General features: G+C 40.3%; 2 protein-coding genes across 2 annotated transcripts; one reads left to right on the forward strand and one right to left on the reverse strand.

Annotated features, from left to right (window-relative positions):
- Nucleotides 1–851: 851 nt before the first annotated feature.
- On the reverse strand, nt 852–5,047 carry zfyve19 (zinc finger, FYVE domain containing 19). The gene is made up of 11 exons (XM_021574479.3): nt 4,630–5,047; nt 4,371–4,492; nt 4,210–4,263; nt 3,957–4,120; nt 3,728–3,870; nt 3,481–3,586; nt 3,087–3,314; nt 2,788–2,864; nt 2,428–2,529; nt 2,152–2,315; nt 852–2,020 (listed from the first exon to the last, which is right to left on the reverse strand). Exons 1-11 carry the CDS (start codon nt 4,681–4,683, stop codon nt 1,942–1,944), a joined length of 1,293 nt encoding a protein of 430 aa, XP_021430154.3. The 5' UTR covers nt 4,684–5,047; the 3' UTR covers nt 852–1,941.
- On the forward strand, nt 4,864–8,014 carry bub1bb (BUB1 mitotic checkpoint serine/threonine kinase Bb). The gene is made up of 9 exons (XM_021574480.3): nt 4,864–5,261; nt 5,519–5,687; nt 5,940–5,999; nt 6,125–6,269; nt 6,374–6,570; nt 6,677–6,843; nt 6,959–7,155; nt 7,229–7,326; nt 7,554–8,014. Exons 2-9 carry the CDS (start codon nt 5,545–5,547, stop codon nt 7,822–7,824), a joined length of 1,278 nt encoding a protein of 425 aa, XP_021430155.1. The 5' UTR covers nt 4,864–5,261; nt 5,519–5,544; the 3' UTR covers nt 7,825–8,014.
- The last annotated feature ends 12,316 nt before the right edge of the window (nt 8,015–20,330 follow it).

The following is a 20,330-nucleotide window of genomic DNA, read 5'->3' on the forward strand; positions in this document are numbered from 1 at the left end:
ATCAGCATTATTGAGGGGCAATGTTACGTTTTAAGCACTCTAAAATCGCTCTAACAATTCTGCATGTTTGCACCTTAACACACCGATGTTCCTACACATATTACACATAAATTCATGTTTTTTTTGTTAAATTACATCACTCTCCCTCCTACGCTTATGAAGTCATACATATTCTCATTCTCACTATGAGTCTGAAATTCCTTTTTTTGTGATCAGAGGTAGTGTCTAATTGAAACATAGGACTTGACTGAAAATGACAGCATGTCAGCAGCACAGGCAACAACTATAGCATAGACGTGGTCCATTATCTCTATCTGCATCCATTATGACTGTCCATTTCCTTCCTGTGGTCACTGTGTGGGATAACCAAGGTAGGCAAACACAGAGAGGGCCTTTATCTGGGCCTTAATGGACTAAATCCCTGGAGGTGAGCTTCATTATGGCTCTCCAGAGTGAGCCAGACAGTAATGTACCCTGATAAAACTGCACTCTGCCCCTCTCTCTGTCTGTCATACACTAAAGGTAATTTGGCAAAGAGCTCCATTAAAGTAATTCTCCTGATTTTTCATCCTCCTTTCCAACCTTTCTGAAACTGTGGCTGTCCTAGTGTATGATTGGAGAAGCCCTAGAGGGGTATGCCCAAAGAGATCCTATTAAATTCCACTGAGTATACCAAACATTAGGTACACCTTCCTAATATTCATCCCAGTCAGTCTGTCATGGAAATAGTTCTTAATGTTTTGTATACTCAGTATTCTAATTCCTAATTCTATGGGTATGCCAAAAGAGTGAAAATGTTTTGTGGTTATATTAGTGGTTGCCACACAGCAAAAAAGCCAACAGGAAATCACTTTTCATCAAATCAAACTTTATTTGTCACATGCGCCGAATACAAGTGTAGACCTTACCGTGAAATGCTTACTTACAAGCCCTTAACCAACAGTGCAGTTCAAGAAAGAGTTAAGAAAATATTTACCAAATAAAGTAAAAAATAATTAAAAGTAAAATAACAAGGCTATATACAGGGGGTATCAGTACCAAGTCTGTGTGTGGATGTACAAGTTAGTCGAGGTAATTCACTTCAAATCTCTCAGAAATTGTTTACATCCCTTATATCTACATTACACGCAGCTACAGGAAACAACAATAACGTCCGAGACTACCCTGCCTGCCAAAAGAAAACAAAGCCTTCACTAATCCTTTTATACTAGCTCCTCTATGGGCCTCTAGTGAGAAGCTGACATCATCCCAAATTAGAAACTTGTGTTTCTGTGACATGTGTGCATGTTGTTGTTATTGTCCCCAACTCAGCATCTCTCTCAGTATCATGACAACAAATAAGATATCTGCAAGCCAATTAAAGTGCATTATCAAATCAAACCACACTGCTCATAACTAAGCCTCTGAGACAATTGAGGTAGCACAACAAATAGCCCAGACACCTTTATTTAATTGGACCAAAATCCAAAGGGTTAGGGTAACATTAAAATACAATGTTTAACAATTGTGAGAGTAAGTTAGACTTACACAACATATTAAAAGGAAAATTGATATTACACAAATACTACATATTATTGGCAACAGTCCACATGTGAATGACTGATATTGCTTAGACATTACATCATGTGAATCTACAATAGTTATTCTGTTGCTATCTTAAGCATTGAATTATGCTGCTGCAACCCCATAATGTTACCCCCTAGAATAGCCACTTTGAAGCAATCTTTAACTACACTTGATAGATTGCTGCATATTACACTAGATTAGCAACATAATCAGGGTTTCTTCTTGGTCTCTTTGTAAGACAGGTAGTAATGTTTGGATCAGCCTTCGCTTTGTGATCTTGCGGAATTCCAAGAAAACTGTCCAGCTTCTTAAAGATATAGTACACATCTCTCAGGAGTGACCATCCAGATAGTAGTGGTGCCAGCCCCTGCAGTCTCACGTCGTCTTCTTCTTCTTAGGTGCCGTGTAACTAGCTGTGTGGTGCTCTTTCCTGACATACTTATCATGGCCCTCCCTGGGAAAAAAACATTACAAAAACACCAGGATGAATCGCAGGGAATCTAACTTTCTCGTAAATCACTGCAATGATGTCAATGCAATGATTTGCTTGAGTTATGTGGCCATAGTAGTAGTATTGTGCAGTACCTGAAGCAGCGGTTGCAGTACAAATCACCATCACAAGTGTGACAGCGGATGGAGGCGTCCTGGTTACAGATGGAGCACCAGGGAAGCTCATCCTCGTCACTGTCTAAATCCTGACAGGTTACGACAGCTGCTGGGGTTCTCGACGACGTTGAAGGAACTGGTGTCTATAACATAGATTAAACAAATATATATTTAATTTTGTTCTTTTACTATCTGCAATTTACTTGTGGAATTCTATGAAGTGTGTGTATTCAAGGAGGACTGCAGGTTTATTACCGGTTTCATGCGAGCGTCTGTCTTCTCTATGTTCCTAGGGCCACTGTGCTCAGGAGGTATGTTGTAGCCACTGGCCTCATCTAATGCAGCTTCTTCCGTGAGCTGGGAATGAGTAAACAATGACCACAGTTTGCTTTATCATTCATATTCACCTTTACCAGATCACAGTTTCAATTGTCTCTTTCAATTATGACTATTATAAATAAAATGGCAAAACAGCTGTCCCATGTGGTTATGAAAAGTAGCACTATCTTAAAAGAGGTTGATATGCATCGCCACTATGGGTAGGAATGTAAAAGAACAAGGACTCCGTTGAAATAAAGTACATATTCAAAGTAGGTTCTGCTTTTAGTTGCAGACCTTTTTCAGTATCCTCGTCATGGCCTCTTCCTCAGTCTCGTCCTCGCTGTCAGGGTGTTGGAAGTCTTCCATTGTGACTGAAACAACATGACAGAACACTGTTACAGCACAACAATACAACACAGATGACACATCACATAAACAAGAACACAGATTTGACCACACTGAAGCATTCCAGTGACTGTTGAAATATGGTTTCCTCTCCTCTCTTTCGCTCATAGCTATGGTGTGATTCTGTATGAAGCATTTATATGGGGGAGGGGGGGGGGGGGGGTTAATATCTACATTTAGTAATTTACCCTTGTCAGGGTCCTGTCCCTTGAGCTGGGCCAGCCTCTTGGCCATCTGTAGAACCTGTTCCTGGGAGCAGCGGTCCCGTCTCAGGTCCTCCATGGCGTCGGCCAGCAGGCGGTTCTTTTTATCCTCCAGCTGCCTGGCTGCATCCTGCAGCCCACCCCCATTATCCAGGTTCTCTTCCAGCCTATCCCCCTCCTGCTTATTCAAGTCATTCATGGGGCCATCCACACCTGGAATGGAAACATGGTTAGAAAATAGATTCAGCATTTACAACAGCTTGATAGAGTAGGAAGCCATTGAATTGTTATCTTTGAATAAAGACTAATCTACAGTAATATCTCACATAACACTTTTCATTAAAGTTGGTAAAGTTACAAATGGGAAGAATCCAAATACCTTCAGGATTTGGTTGTTGGGTGTCTATGACAACTTCCTCTGACAACTGAGTGATCAGGTCATTGGCTTGTTCTGTTGAGGTCCGAACATCAGGGGGCTGGTGTACCTGCACAGAGCCACAAAACTAAGTTATTGAAATAATGGGACTTCACTAAGACCTGAAGAATTTGGATACAGAATGAATGAGGTCAAATAGCAGCAACACAAAGTGTTTGCTTAATATGTGTAGTCTAATGCTCAGACTCACAGGTAGAAGGGCTTGGGAGGGAGGAGGTCTTCCCTGTAAGGCTGCCAAGCGGTCCTCCATCTCCCCTGCAGAGGGTACAGGCTGGAGAGGAGCCTTCAGGGCAGCCAGACGGGATTCAATCTCTTTTTCTGACGGGATGGACTCTAAACAAAGGTTAGCCACAGATATAATTTCAGGTATCAGTAAAGATATAGGCCTATTGGAACATAGTGTGTTAGACAATGCTCACTTGGTTTGGTGTCCTCTTTCAGCTTTTGCAGCCTCTCAGCGATGGCCAGGTCCTCTTTACTCAGACGTTTGGTTGGAATGAGGCCTAGTTTGGCATTTCTGCTGCCCCCTGTTTCAAGGGGTGGTATCGGTTGTCCTTGTTTGGCCTCAAGAGCAGCAACACGTCTGCGCAAACACAATATAAAAGGCGTTATGATATCTACCGATAAGCAACATATAGCGAACAGTCGACTCATCAAACCACCTGTACTCACTTTTTGTAGTTTTCAGGAGGGGACCATCTTGCGGCATTATTTTGGGTTTCTCCACTGCCAAAACAGTATTCAGAGAGCAAGCAAAACCAGCGGATCAAATATCATGTTACTGAATAGGTATAACGTTTTGGTAGAAAAGCAAAACTACATCATCACTCCACCTTGTGAGATTCCCATGACATTGCTTGCAGATCTTCTGCTGGGTGTTGCCACAGCGAGGCACCACTGCGTTGAAAGTCAGGCAACCCGAGCAAAATGAACGCCCACAGTTCTTACAGCCCAACTGTAAAAGATGACAATTAAAACATAAAACAAGGAGTTCGAACCTGTACCAGATGATTTGACAATTATAGGCAGTCAAATATTCAGGTAAATACAGCAACTGAAAATGAGTAACGTTACTAGGGAGTAGAAACAAACCTCCTTCCTGAAGAGAGTGAACTTTGATGCACAACAATAGCAACGGTTGTCCATTTCGCCGCATTTAGAATAATGTGATCTGGTTGAACGGCCACTACTGCTATCGTCATGCCATCTACGTATGATACAGTCATTTGTCAAATAAACAAAACTAACTATTTCATAGCTAGATTTGTTTAGACTATCCAAGAAAAATCCATTGATCAATCAGGAAGTCCACCGGAAGTTGCATGTACATTAAGTCTAGGTTCAAAATATAACTGGCCATCTTCAACCTAGCATTCCGTGAGCGTGCAGCCACATGATAAATGTAGTCCTAAAATATAAATGTAAAGCAAACATATTTTTTTTATGGAAGATATTATATCTGAATGGTTTTCGTATCCACCGTAAATAATATACTATCGGCGAAAAACACATAGATTTTTTCAAACGAGTTTCTCGTTTACTAACATCGTTGGGTGTGACCATCCAATCATCTTTGTCCAAATCTTCTCGCGGTTCGAGTTCAAAAGACTCAGAGCAACCAGCATGAAAAGGACAACGACCCAGTCCAGTGTTGTTTAACTTTGACAAAAAATATACATATTTTATCAAGAAAGTTGTTGAAGAAAAAAAATATATCTAGCAGGGTAAGATATGTTTGATATAACGTTAGCCTAATACGATTTGAAAACCTAGCTTTGTAGTAGCTAGCTAACCAGCTAGCTACTTTGGCTAACGCTAGCCACCTAGCTAGTTGTTGTTATGTAACTACTGTAGCTAGCGCTTTTGCAAACACATTTCAAAGCGTGATACCTTGCTTGTTACTTGCCTTGTAAAATATTACAAGTTGTCCAAGAGATGTACTTGTGTGGCTTGTCATTGTTTGTGTCTGCTGTTATTGTAGCTAGCTAGCTGACTTACAGAACCAAAATGGCAGAAGGTGGAGAGGCAGACTGGGAACTTTGCAAAGAGAACATCCAGCCCTTGAAGAAAGGTCGGGCCATATCAGTTTTACACCAGGCACTCAGTCAACAGCAAGAGGGTTCGAGCTCTGCCACCAACCAACACAAACAGTAAGGATGCCTTTATTAAAGTACTTTAACTATCTACAAACAGGGATTTGAGTGCCGTGCTTGGGATGGGAGGGAGAGACAGCATAAAGTGGGAATTTTGCTTACAAGCTATCTAACGTTAAATAAGTTTTGGGGCAGTTCCACAAGGCATTCTGGTTCTTGGCTTGACTGAATGGTGTGAATTTACAGTGTTGACAAATCTGCAAACAGGCCTATTGTTTTGTGTTCAACCAATGTGTTTGTTGTCTTCAGGGCTTTTGAGTCTGAACTGAGAGTGTATGATGGAGATGACCCCCTTGATGTTTGGGATCGGTAAGATGAAAAGGATTACTCTGGCCAAAACTGTGATCATACCTGAATGAATATTAGTGTGAATGTCTTAATGTTCATTGATAATGTCATTATTGTAGCCAGATAACATGGTGCCTTTTGAACAGGTATGTTAAATGGACAGAGCAGACCTATCCACAGGGAGGAAAGGAGAGTAACCTTAATGTGCTTTTGGAGAGAGCTGTGATGTGCTTTACAGAGGAAAATAAATATCACAATGACAGCCGTTATGTTGACCTATGGATCAAATTTGTAAGTAACCGCTGTCCTTTGTTCATACAGCTTTATCATGTGACAAGTGTCAATCAAACAAGTTGTATTCATGACTGTGTGTGTACTCTGTCTTCCTGTATTAGGCAGAGAGCGGTCACGAGCCTTTGGATATCTACAGATATATGCGAGCCCAGGGAATAGGAGTACAACAGGCTTCCTTCTACATTGCCTGGTCTGAGGAGTATGAGAATCAGGGTAACTCTCGAACAGCAGACAGTGTCTACCAGGAGGGCTTCAAGCGTGGGGCTGAACCTCTGGAGAAACTCCTGCAGTTCCACAAGTATGGATCTACTTTAATTAAATTTTTTGCTGGATTTACTTCCATGCTGTTTGAGGTGGTTTTAGTTTTCCTAGCATAATTCAATATTTTGTGTCATCTGTTGCAGGGCTTTGCAGGCGCGTGTGTCCCGGCAGGTGATGTCTGGAATGGTGAATGACGAGGAGGAGGAAGCTGAGGCAGCAAAGCCCGAGCGGGTTTCTCTGGTGGATCTAAAACACAGGGGGAAGAAAAAGGCTGTTGCACCCATTAGTAGAGTTGGTGCAGCACTAAGCAGTAAGCACATGTCTCTTTTCAAAATGATAAATCATTCCAGGTTAAAGTGTTATATAATGTCATAAAGGAGAATATATTTATGATTTTTGACTCTATATTACTTGTTTGTTCACAGGTAATTCACGAAGCCTACAGTTACAAGGCCCACCAGCTCTGGCCAGCAGTGGTCAAAACAGTTGCCTTGTGATCTTTGATGAGAACAAGGCTGTCAGTGCTGAGCCCTCTGAACTAAAGTTGGAATCTTGGATGGCCCCACCCCCATCGAGATTCAAGGAGAACGAGCAGAGGCCTGAGAAATGGAGCAACGTAAAGGTATGAGACACACAGTAATGGGACTTAAGGCTTGTTATAATTTATGACTGAATTTGTGTGTGCTCTATTGTAGATGCCAATGAAGTCCAGGTTTGGTCACAGTGTTGTGGCTCTGCCCAGCAAGCCAAACTTCCAGCCCTTTGTGGAGGAGTCGGATCAGCCTCCAGCTATGTGAGTGTAAACTGAGATCATCTTAATCATAACTAACTGAATTAACTACTGCGGTTGGAACAGCAAAGATCCATTTTTCTATTCAAAGAAATGTAGGTCGAGCAATAAATTATTTCAAAATTGTGTGACTTAAACCCAGCAGTAACCCTGAGCTGTATGCCTTTGGCATAGTTTGTTTCTGCTCCAGCTGTGTTTTAGTTATTTGTTCTGACACCTTATTCCTCCAGGACACCGTGTAAGATCAACCCAGCGGTGAATTCAGTGTTGTCTGCACGGAAGCCCTGCGGGGATGAGACTCCTCTGAAGAGACTGCAGCAACAGCAGCAGGAAGAGGGGAAAGCTCTGGAGCAGAGCATGTACTGCAAGAAGCTGCTGCTCAGTGGCGCCTCCGAGTTCTGCTTTGAGGAACTGCGGGCTGAGCGCTACCGACAGAAGAAGGCCTTGGAGTCAGGGGGCAGTGGCAAGGAAGAGCAAGCGGGCTCTGGTCTTCCAAACTGACACATTTCAACAAGGACATGTTCAGTGTTTTATTATTAGGTAGCAGACTATCAGTGTCATCATGTATGTATTTTAGAGTTTGTGTATATAAAAAGTTTCAAACTTGTCCACTGTGGGAGTCAAACCCACAAGGGTCATGCTCTACTAACTGAGCCAGACGGGACCACTAATAACACACTATGTATCTGTCTTTCTTTCCTCTTTATTATTTGCCTGCTTCATGTAACCTCCCAGTGTAATTAACCTTTCAGTGGTGTAGGCAGGGTGTGAGAATGACAGGGAGAAATCCAGAGGTGAAAATGACACGGTTCAATCCATATCAATGCATAGCTGTCACTGCTGTGTATTTTTTTTAAATATAAACATATTTTTTAACCTTTAGTTAACCAGGCAAGTCAGTTAAGAACAAATTCTTATTTTCAATGACAGCCTAGGAACAGTGGGTTAACTGCCTTTTCAGGGGCAGAACAACAGATACAGTGCCTTGCGAAAGTATTCGGCCCCCTTGAACTTTGCGACCTTTTGCCACATTTCAGGCTTCAAACATAAAGATATAAAACTGTATTTTTTTGTGAAGAATCAACAACAAGTGGGACACAATCATGAAGTGGAATGACATTTATTGGATATTTCAAACTTTTTTAACAAATCAAAAACTGAAAAATTGGGCGTGCAAAATTATTCAGCCCCTTTACTTTCAGTGCAGCAAACTCTCCAGAAGTTCAGTGAGGATCTCTGAATGATCCAATATTGACCTAAATGACTAATGATGATAAATACAATCCACCTGTGTGTAATCAAGTCTCCGTATAAATGCACCTGCACTGTGATAGTCTCAGAGGTCCGTCAAAAGCGCAGAGAGCATCATGAAGAACAAGGAACACACCAGGCAGGTCCGAGATACTGTTGTGAAGAAGTTTAAAGCCGGATTTGGATACAAAAGATTTCCCAAACTTTAAACATCCCAAGGAGCACTGTGCAAGCGATAATATTGACATGGAAGGAGTATCAGACCACTGCAAATCTACCAAGACCTGGCCGTCCCTCTAAACTTTCAGCTCATATAAGGAGAAGACTGATCAGAGATGCAGCCAAGAGGCCCATGATCACTCTGGATGAACTGCAGAGATCTACAGCTGAGGTGGGAGACTCTGTCCATAGGACAACAATCAGTCGTATATTGCACAAATCTGGCCTTTATGGAAGAGTGGCAAGAAGAAAGCCATTTCTTAAAGATATCCATAAAAAGTGTCGTTTAAAGTTTGCCACAAGCCACCTGGGAGACACACCAAACATGTGGAAGAAGGTGCTCTGGTCAGATGAAACCAAAATTGAACTTTTTGGCAACAAGGCAAAATGTTATGTTTGGCGTAAAAGCAACACAGCTCATCACCCTGAACACACCATCCCCACTGTGAAACATGGTGGTGGCAGCATAGTGGTTTGGGCCTGCTTTTCTTCAGCAGGGACAGGGTTAAAATTGATGGGAAGATGGATGGAGCCAAATACAGGACCATTCTGGAAGAAAACCTGATGGAGTCTGCAAAAGACCTGAGACTGGGACGGAGATTTGTCTTCCAACAAGACAATGATCCAAAACATAAAGCAACATCTACAATGGAATGGTTCAAAAATAAACATATCCAGGTGTTAGAATGGCCAAGTCAAAGTCCAGACCTGAATCCAATCGAGAATCTGTGGAAAGAACTGAAAACTGCTGTTCACAAATGCTCTCCATCCAACCTCACTGAGCTCGAGCTGTTTTGCAAGGAGGAATGGGGAAAAAATTCAGTCTCTCGATGTGCAAAACTGATAGAGACATACCCCAAGCGACTTACAGCTGTAATCGCAGCAAAAGGTGGCGCTACAAAGTATTAACTTAAGGGGGCTGAATAATTTTGCACGCCCAATTTTTCAGTTTTTGATTTGTTAAAAAAGTTTGAAATATCCAATAAATGTCGTTCCACTTCATGATTGTGTCCCACTTGTTGTTGATTCTTCACAAAAAAATACAGTTTTATATCTTTATGTTTGAAGCCTGAAATGTGGCAAAAGGTCGCAAAGTTCAAGGGGGCCGAATACTTTCGCAAGGCACTGTATGTACCGTGTCAGCTTGGGGATTTGAACTTGCAACCTTTCAGTTACTAGTCCAAAGCTCTAACCACTAGGATACCCTGCCGTCACATATATATGTACTGTACCAGTCAAAAGTTTGGGCACACCTACTCATTCAAGGGTTATTGTTTATTTTTGCGCTTTTCTACATTGTAGAATATTATTGAATACAACAAAATTATGAAATCATGTAGAAACCTAAAAAGTCAACATACACAACAAATCAACATACACTACCGTTCAAAAGTTTGGGGTCACTTAGAAATTTCCTTGTTTTTGAAAGAAAAGCACATTATTTGTCTGTTAACGTAACAAATACAGTGTAGACATTGTTCATGTTGTAAATGACTATTGTAGCTGGAAACGGCAGATTTTAAAAATTGAATATCATAGGCGTACAGAGGTCCATTAGCAAGTTCCAATGTCACGTTGTGTTAGCTAGTCTAAGTATCATTTTATGAGGCTAATTGATCATTAGAAATCCCTTTTGCAATTATTTTAGCACAGCTGAAAACTTGTCTGATTAAAGAAGCAATAAAACTGGCCTTCTTTCGATTAGTAGAGTGTCTGGAGCATCAGCATTTGTGGGTTTGATTACAGGCTTCACAGAACAGCGCGAACTGGCGCTAACCAGAATAGAAAGAGGAGTGGGAGGCTCTGGTGCACAACTGAGCAAGAGGACAAGTACATTCATGTCTAGTTTGAGAAGCAGACACCTCACAAGTCCTCAACTGGCAGCTTCATTAAATAGTACCTGCCAAACACCGGTCTCAACGTCAACAGTGAAGCGGTGACTCCGAGATGCTATTTCATAGTTTTGATGTCTTCGCTATTACAATGTAGAAAATAGTAAAACTAGAAAAAACCCTGGAATGAGTAGGCATGTCCAAACTTTTGACTGATTCTGTCGGTACCCCCACAGCTCTGTGGTGACAATTTTTCAATAAATTAGAAGTAAAGGTTCAAATACAATTTTATTTGTCACATACACATGGTTAGCAGATGTTAATGCGAGTGTAGCGAAATGCTTGTGCTTCTAGTTCCGACAATGCAGTGATAACCGAGTAATCTAACCGAACAATTTCACAACTACCTTATACACACAAGTGTAAAGGGATGAATAATATGTGCATAAAAATATATGAATGAGTGATGGTACAGAACAGCATAGGCAAGATGCAGTAGATGGTATTGAGTACAGTATACACATATGAGATGAGTAATGTAGGGTATGTAAACATAAAAGTGGCATTGTTTAAAGTGGCTAGTGATAAATGTATTACATAAAGATGGCAAGATGCAGTAGATTATATATATATTTTTTATTTCACCTTTATTTAACCAGGTAGGCGTTGAGAACAAGTTCTCATTTACAATTGCGACCTGACCAAGATAAAGCAAAGCAGTTCGACAGATACAACAACACAGAGTTACACATGGAGTAAAACAAACATACAGTCAATAATACAGTATAAACAAGTCTATATATGATGTGAGCAAATGAGGTGAGATAAGGGAGGTAAAGGCAAAAAAAGGCCATGGTGGCAAAGTAAACACTGGAATGGTAGATTTGCAGTGGAAGAATGTGCAAAGTAGAAATAAAAAATAATATGGTGCAAAGGAGCTAAATAAATACAGTAGGGAAAGAGGTAGTTGTTTGGGCTAAATTATAGCTGGGCTATGTACAGGTGCAGTAATCTGTGAGCTGCTCTGACAGTTGGTGCTTAAAGCTAGTGAGGGAGATGAGTGTTTCCAGTTTCAGAGATTTTTGTAGTTCGTTCCAGTCATTGGCAGCAGAGAACTGGAAGGAGAGGCAGCCAATAAAGAATTGGTTTTGGGGGTGACCAGAGAGATATACCTGCTGGAGCGCGTGCTACAGGTGGGTGATGCTATGGTGACCAGCGAGCTGAGATAAGGGGGGACTTTACCTAGCAGGGTCTGGTAGATGACATGAAGCCAGTGGGTTTGGCGACGAATATGAAGCGAGGGCCAGCCAACGGGAGCGTACAGGTCGCAATGGTGGGTAGTATATGGGGCTTTGGTGAGAAAACAGATTGCACTGTGATAGACTGCATCCAATTTGTTGAGTAGGGTATTGGAGGCTATTTTGTAAATGACATCGCTGAAGTCGAGGATTGGTAGGATGGTCAGTTTTACAAGGGTATGTTTGACAGCATGAGTGAAGGATGCTTTGTTGCGAAATAGGAAGCCAATTCTAGATTTAACTTTGGATTGGAGATGTTTGATGTGGGTCTGGAAGGAGAGTTTACAGTCTAACCAGACACCTAGGTATTTGTAGTTGTCCACGTGTTCTAAGTCAGAGCCGTCCAGAGTAGTGATGTTGGACAGGCGGGCAGGTGCAGGCAGCGATCGAAGAGCATGCATTTAGTTTTACTTGTATTTAAGAGCAATTGGAGGCCACGGAAGGAGAGTTGTAGGAAGGGCCAGAGGTATACAGAATGGTGTCGTCTACGTAGAGGTGGATCAGAGACTCACCAGCAGCAAGAGCGACATCATTGATGTATACAGAGAAGAGAGTCGGTCCAAGAATTGAACCCTGTGGCACCCCCATAGAGACTGCCAGAGGTCCGGACAGCAGACCCTCCGATTTGACACACTGAACTCTATCAGAGAAGTAGTTGGTGAACCAGGCGAGGCAATCATTTGAGAAACCAAGGCTGTCGAGTCTGCCGATGAGGATGTGGTGATTGACAGAGTCGAAAGCCTTGGCCAGATCAATGAATACGGCTGCACAGTAATGTTTCTTATCGATGGCGGTTAAGATATCGTTTAGGACCTTGAGCGTGGCTGAGGTATAGAGTACAGTATATACATATGAGATGAGTAATGTAGGGTATGAGAACATTATATTAAGTGGCATTGTTTAAAGTGGCTAGTGATACATTTTTTACATACATTTTTCCATTATTAAAGTGGCTGGAGTTGAGTCAGTATGTTGGCAGCAGCCACTCAATGTTAGTGGTGGCTGTTTAACAGTCTGATGGCCTTGAGATAGAAGCTGTTTTTCAGTCTCTCGGTCCCTGCTTTGATGCGCCTGTACTGGCCTCGCCTTTTGGATGATAGCGGGGTGAACAGTCTTGTGATGTGTTTATGATGAGTCTTGTGATAATTGTTGCCTGATGAACTGGAGCCTGTCGTATGACTCACTGTCAGTAGAGGGCATGCATGAGGAGTTCTAGTGCGCAGAGTTCAAATACGGGCTACTTTGCATGTTTTTCAACTGAGGTTATTTGAACCTCCAATTGAATATGAGATGAGTATTTGTATTTATTTGTTATGGATCCACATTAGCTGCTGCTACTCTTCCTGGTGTCCAGCATAATTAAGGCAGTTATACAATTTCATAAACATTACAATACATTCATAACAGATTTCACACCACTGTGTGCCCTCAGGCCCCTACCCCACTACCACATATCTACGACACAAAATCTATGTGTACGCATGTGTATAGTGCATATATTATGTGTATGCATGTGTCTGTGCCTATGTTTGTGTTGCTCTACAGTCCTCGCTGTTCCATAAGGTGTATTTGATTCTACTGCTTGCATCAGTTACCTGTGTGAAATAGAGTTCCATGTAGGCATGGCTGTATGTAGTACTGTGCGCCTCCCATAATCTGTTCTGGACTTGGGGACTGTGAAGAGACCTCTTGTGTGGTATGCATGAGTGTCTGAGCTGTGTGGTAGTTGTTTAAACAGACAGCTCAGTGCTCTCACAAATACAAGTAGTGATGAAGTCAATCTCTTCTCCACTTTGAGCCAGGACAGATTGACATGCATGTTATTAATGTTTGCTCTCTGTGTACATCCATGTGCCAGCCATGCTGCCCTGTTCTGAGACAATAGCAATTTTCCTAAGTCCCTCTTTGTGGCACCTGACCACACGACTGAACAGTAGTCCAGGTGTGACAAAACTAGAGCCTGTAGGACCTGCCTTGTTGATAGTGCTTTTTAAGAAGGTAGAGCAGCGCTTTATTAATGGACAGACATCTCCCCATCTTAGCTACTGTTGTATCAATATGTTTTGACCATGACAGTTTACAATCCATGGTTACTCCAATCAGTTTAGACACCTCAACTTTCTCAATTTCCACATTATTTAGTTGAGGTTTAGGGTTTAGTCAATGATTTGTCCGAAATACAATACTTTTTGTTTTTGAAATATTTAGGACTAACTTATTCCTTGCCACCCATTCTGAAACTAACTCCAGCTCTTTGTTCTGTGTTGCAGTCATTTCAGTTGTTGTAGTAGCTGACGTTTATAATGTTGAGTCATCCGCATACATCGACACTCAAAGCCAGTGGCATGTCGTTAGTAAAGATTGAAAAAAGTAAGGGGCCTAGACAGCTGCCCTGGGGAATTCCTGATTCTACCTGGCTTCCATTAAAGAACACCCTCTGTGTTTTGTTAGACAGTTAACTCTTTATCCACAATATAGCAATGGGTGTTAAGCCATAACACGTGTCTTCTTTTAGCAGATAATGTCAAAGGCCGCACTGAAGTCTAACAAATCAGCCACAATAATCTTTTTATCATCAATTCCTCTCAGCCAATTATCAGTCATTTGTGTGAGAGCTGTGCTTGTTGAATGTCCTTTCCTATCAGCGTGCTGAAAGTCTGTTGTTAATTGGTTTACTGTAAAATAGCTTTGTATCTGGTCAAACACAATTTTTTCTAAAACTTTACTAAGGGTTGGTAACAGGCTGATTGGTCGGATATTTGAGCCAGTAAAGGGGGCTTTACTATTCTTAGATAGCGGAATGACTTTTGCTTCCCTCCAGGCCTGAGCGCAGTAGGCTTGTATTAGGCTTAAATTGAAGATATGGAAATATCGTCCGCTATTATCCTCAGTAATTTTCCATCCAAGTTGTCAGACCCCGCTGGCTTATCATTGTTGCTAGACAACAATCATTTTTTTTCACCTCTTCCACATTCACTTTACGGAATTCAAAATTACAATTATTGTCTTTCTGAATTTGGTCAGATATACTTGGATGTGTAGTGCAAGAGGGTGTTCTTTGTTGCTGGCATGTCATGCCTAAGTTTGCTAATCTTGCCAATGAAAATATCAATAAAGTAGTTGGCAATATCAGTTGGTTTTGTGATGAATGAGTCATCTGATTCAATGAATCATGGAGCTGAGTGCCTTTTTTCCCACAATTTTGTTGCAGGTGCTCCAAAGCTTTTATCTTTGTCTCATAGTGTAGTTTCTTATTTTTATTCCGTTTAGTCACATGATTTCTCAATTTGCAGTACGTTTGCCAATCGGTTGTGCAGCCAGACTTTTGCCTCATTCCTCTCAACCATAAAATTGTTAAATTCCTCATTGAGTATACTGCTCTACACAAGCCCTTGCTGGAGGCTAAAGGAGCAAACACTCTGCAACGAGCTGCACTGTCAAACTGCCATAAACTAACTCAGTTCACCATGTTTGATGTGGCCACATATATCTTAATTATTCAAATGAAATTATTACATTCTCTAACTGGAGGATGTTCTTGAATTTTTCTGTTATGGAGAACGCCCACAATGATAAAGCTACTTGTCATATTGTATCAGCCAGAATCTTAATTTTAACTTCATATTTTCTTAATTGTCCGAGGGAGGTCCAGTCTGACCCTACTGATATAGTAACAAGTAATCCACTGTGATGATGGGATACATGGCTCCTCAGAGGGCAGATTTGATGACTGGGTGGGAGATAGGTGACTAATTAGCAAGTTAAATCCAGTCTCCTTAGTTGGGTTGTGTGAGCAGCAGAGCAGGCCTAGTCACTCCCCTGAGACCCCTACCACCAGGCTGCTGCTGCTACACCAAGGAACTAGAGGGAAGAACATCCTAAATCACATTTATTGCTGGAGGAATTCACGTAGAAACCCACACACAAAACACTGTATGGACCTCACCCTTCATTTTGACTGGATCTGAGTGCCTCTCAACTGGTGAGTCCCCAAAAGTGTTAATTTTGTGAGAATAGATACACATACAATGTTTAGTGTTATTGCAATTATCTATCTTAGCTGAATCATTTGTATTCTTACTGAAATGTTTGCTGCATGACTTATTAAACGCTTATCCAGATAGTTCTTGATGCAGAAAATCCATACTTCTCTCTTCTTAAAGCCAGCTGTGGAGAGGCTACTATCTATGCTTAATAGGGTTTTGCAAGGCCCTAGGAGGGGGACTTTTGTCTGGCCCGGTTAGTTTGATAGGCAAACACAGTCAGGCTATTTTGACCATGTCTCACAGCTGGTGCTTTTAAGCTATGTCCGGTTTTATTTACAACAGCAGTTAATAGCAAAATTCCCGCCCAAGCCATTACTTCACTTAGCAGAAGCCCTTGCAAGACCTGACGTAGCTCATTGTAGGGTTATGCTGAACTAGCCATAGAAAAGGGACAGGTGTATGACAGCTAATCATTTCAGAATAATGCCATGTCATGCTTGACAATGTTAGGATATGGACTCAGGGGCTGCTGCTCACTCTGAGGTTCTCAGGTCATAGAATTGATGTGGGCTCTGACCACTCACTGAGTCAACCACAACCACAGTCAACACTAATGTCCTGAGGCGCTCTACCCCATTCTTGAATATTGCCCAGGGCAAATTCTGAGTAACCCGACTAAATGTCATTGAAATTGAAATGCAAGCAATTTAAGTGGTTTCTTATGAAGATAAAGGCTTCCATTGAATTACTATAGCTACAAAAGGTTAAAAAGGCCTACTTTGGAATGCGTGTATCATTAACCCCAGTTCATCTGGTGACTCATTATAATAATCAGAAGCATTAGCAGCCTCATCAAGCATGACAATGCATGACAAACAACAATATATGTGAACTGTTCAGCCTCTGGCTAGCACAGCAAGTCACTATCGTTATTGCTTTAATGCAATGTGTCAGTCTCTTTGACAAAAGTCACATTTTGAGGTTTGTATTGCCTCGTGTTTGATTTTGAATTATAATACAATATTAGCCAGATAAATAACATAGAGGCCAAAGCCAGAATGCATATTGTTATAAATAAAGGGAGGATCGCTACTCTGACTTTTTTAAAACCAATCAAGCCAGGTTCCACACACTGTATGCACGATGTCACGGGATAAGGGGAACAAGCAAACAAACTGGTGTCTATAAACAAGCAGCAAAAGAACGAGAGACCTCCAGATAGCCTAAGCAAACAGGGGCATTTACAGGGTATTTCTGTTATTGTGGGATATTAGTAGGAGACCTGTGCTATGGGATGAGGCTGTACAACTGCCCTGCCCACCCAATATGAAAAAAAGTACTAACAGAAGAGACCCAACAGAAGGTAGGCCAATCAATATCAGCAATAACAGCGATGACAACAAAGAGAACAGTGAAGGGGGGTCACATCTGCCAAGCCCCCAAGTGGCCATAATCTGTCTTTTGCCCAGGTTATTTTGATGTGGGGTTAAATAACATTCATTACGGTTGTTATAGAGCCTATGCAAAGGTATTTTCGAATCAAATTACCATGTATTACAGTGTTCTAAATGACCGTGTATTACAGTGTTCTAAATGACCATGTATTACAGTGTTCTAAATGACAGTGTATTACAGTATTCTAAATGACCATGTAATACAGTGTTCTAAATGACCATGTATTACAGTGTTCTAAATTTCCATGTAATACAGTGTTCTACGTGACAATGTTTTGCAGTGTTCTAAATTATCATGTATTACAGTGTTCTAAATGACCAGGTATTAGTGTTCTAAATGACCATGTATTACAGTGTTTTACGTGACAATGTATTACAGTGTTCTACGTGACAATGTATTACAGTGTTCTGAATGACCGTGTATTAGTGTTCTAAATGACCATGTATTACAGTGTTCTAAATGACAATGTATTACAGTGTTCTACGTGACAATGTATTACAGTGTTCTAATAAATGACCATGTATTACAGTGTTCTAAATGACCATGTATTACAGTGTTCTAAATGACCATGTAATAGTGTTCTAAATGACCATGTATTACAGTGTTCTAAATGACCATGTATTACAGTGTTCTAAATAACCATGTATTAGTGTTCTAAATAACCATGTATTACAGTGTTCTAAATGACCATGTATTACAGTGTTCTAAATGACCAGGTATTAGTGTTCTAAATAACCATGTATTACAGTGTTCTAAATGACCATGTATTACAGCGTTTTAAATAACCATGTATTACAGTGTTCTAAATGACCAGGTATTAGTGTTCTAAATAACCATGTATTACAGTGTTCTAAATGACCATGTATTACAGCGTTTTAAATAACCATGTATTACAGTGTTCTAAATGACCAGATATTACAGTGTTCTAAATGACCATGTATTGCAGTGTTGTGAATGACCATCTATTACAGTGTTCTAAATGACTGTGTATTACAGCGTTCTAAATGACAACGTATTACTGTATTCTAAATGACCATGTATTCTAAATGGCCATGTATTGTAGTGTTCTAAATTACCATGTATTACAGTGTTCTACGTACCAATGTATTACAGTATTCTAAATGACCATGTATTGCAGTGTTCTAAATTACCATGTATTAGTGTTCTAAATAACCATGTATTACAGTGTTCTAAATGACCATATATTACAGTGTTCTAAATGACCAGGTATTACAGTGTTCTAAATGACCGCGTATTACAGTGTTCTAAATGACCGTGTATTACAGCATTCTAAATGACTGTGTATTACAGCGTTCTAAATAACCGTGTATTACAGCATTCTAATTGACAGTGTATTACAGCGCTCTAAATGACCGTGTATAACAGTGTTCTAAATGACCGTGTATTACAGCGTTCTAAATTACAGTGTTCTAAATAACCGTGTATTACAGTGTTCTAAATGACCGTGTATTAAAACGTTCTAAATTAACTGTATTACAGCATTCTAATTGACCGTGTATTACAGCGCTCTAAATGACAGCGTTCTAAATGAACGTGTATTACAGCATTCTAAATGACAGTGTTCTAAATTACCGTGTATTACAGCATTCTAAATTACAGCGTTCTAAATGACCGTGTATTACAGTGTTCTAAACTACCATGTATTACAGTAAACTACATTTTTTATTTATTTTTTATTTCACCTTTGTTTAACCAGGTAGGCCAGAAGAGAACAAGTTCTCATTTACAACTGCGACCTGGCCAAGATGAAGCAAAGCAGTGCGACAAAAACAACAGCAAACAATTACACATAAACAAACGTATGATAAAATTACCATGTATTACAGTGTATTACAACATGTTTTACAGTGTTCTAAATGACCAGGTATTACAGTGTTCTAAATGACCAGGTATAACAGTGTTCTAAATGACCAGGTATTACAGTGTTCCAAATGACCGTGTTCGAAATGACCGTGTATTACAGCGTTCTAAATGACTGTGTATTACAGCGTTCTAAATGACCGTGTATTACAGCGTTCTAAATAATCATGTATAAGAGTGTTCTAAATGACCGTGTATTACAGCGTTCTAAATTACAGTGTTCTAAATTACTTTGTAATACAGTGTTCTAAATGACCGTGTGTTGCAGCATTCTAAATGGCAGCGTTCTAAATGACCGTGTATTACTGTTCTAAATGACCATGTATTACAGCGTTTTAAATAACCATGTATTAGTGTTCTAAATTACCATGATTTAAAGTGTTCTAAATGATCGTGTATTACAGTGTTCTAAATGACCATGTATTAGTGTTCTAAATTACCATGATTTAAAGTGTTCTAAATGATCGTGTATTACAGTGTTCTAAATGACCGTGTATTACAGCTTTCTAAATGACAACGTATTACAGTGTTCTACGTGACAATGTATTACATTGTTCTACATGACCAGGTATTACATTGTATTACAGTGTTCTAAATGACCATGATTTACAGTGTTCTAAATGTCCATGTATTACAGTGTTCTAAATAACCATGTATTAGTGTTCTAAATTACCATGATTTAAAGTGTTCTAAATGACCATGTATTACAGTGTTCTAAATGACCGTGTATTACAGTGTTCTAAATGACCATGTATTACAGTGTTCTAAATTACCATGATTTAAAGTGTTCTAAATGACCAGGTATTACAGTGTTTTAAATGACCATGTAAAACAGTTTTCTACGTGACAATGTATTACAGTGTTCTAAATGACCGTGTATTACAGCGTTCTAAATGACTGTGTATTACAGCGTTCTATTTGACCGTGTATTACAGCGCTCTAAATGACCGTGTATTACAGTGTTCTAAATGTGACAGTGTTCTAAAAACAACAAAGAGTTAAACATTAAAATGACCGTGTATTACAGCGCTCTTAATGACAGTGTATTACTGCGCTCTTAATGACAGTGTATTATAGTGTTCTAA

Source organism: Oncorhynchus mykiss, chromosome 19 (genome assembly GCF_057628025.1).
Source record: "Oncorhynchus mykiss isolate SJ-2025 chromosome 19, ASM5762802v1, whole genome shotgun sequence".
Taxonomy (NCBI): Eukaryota; Metazoa; Chordata; class Actinopteri; order Salmoniformes; family Salmonidae; genus Oncorhynchus; species Oncorhynchus mykiss.

Excerpts from the sequence above, each read along its gene's own strand:
- zfyve19 (XM_021574479.3), bottom strand. The coding sequence starts at position 4,683 with ATGGACAACCGTTGCTATTGTTGTGCATCAAAGTTCACTCTCTTCAGG. Across the intron at positions 3,315-3,480 it reads CCAACAACCAAATCCTGAAG|GTGTGGATGGCCCCATGAAT; the intron begins GTATTTGGATTC and ends TTTCCATTCCAG. Across the intron at positions 2,021-2,151 it reads TACTGCAACCGCTGCTTCAG|GGAGGGCCATGATAAGTATG; the intron begins GTACTGCACAAT and ends TTTTTTTCCCAG.
- bub1bb (XM_021574480.3), top strand. The coding sequence starts at position 5,545 with ATGGCAGAAGGTGGAGAGGCAGACTGGGAACTTTGCAAAGAGAACATC. Across the intron at positions 6,000-6,124 it reads CCCCTTGATGTTTGGGATCG|GTATGTTAAATGGACAGAGC; the intron begins GTAAGATGAAAA and ends CCTTTTGAACAG. Across the intron at positions 6,270-6,373 it reads TTGACCTATGGATCAAATTT|GCAGAGAGCGGTCACGAGCC; the intron begins GTAAGTAACCGC and ends TTCCTGTATTAG.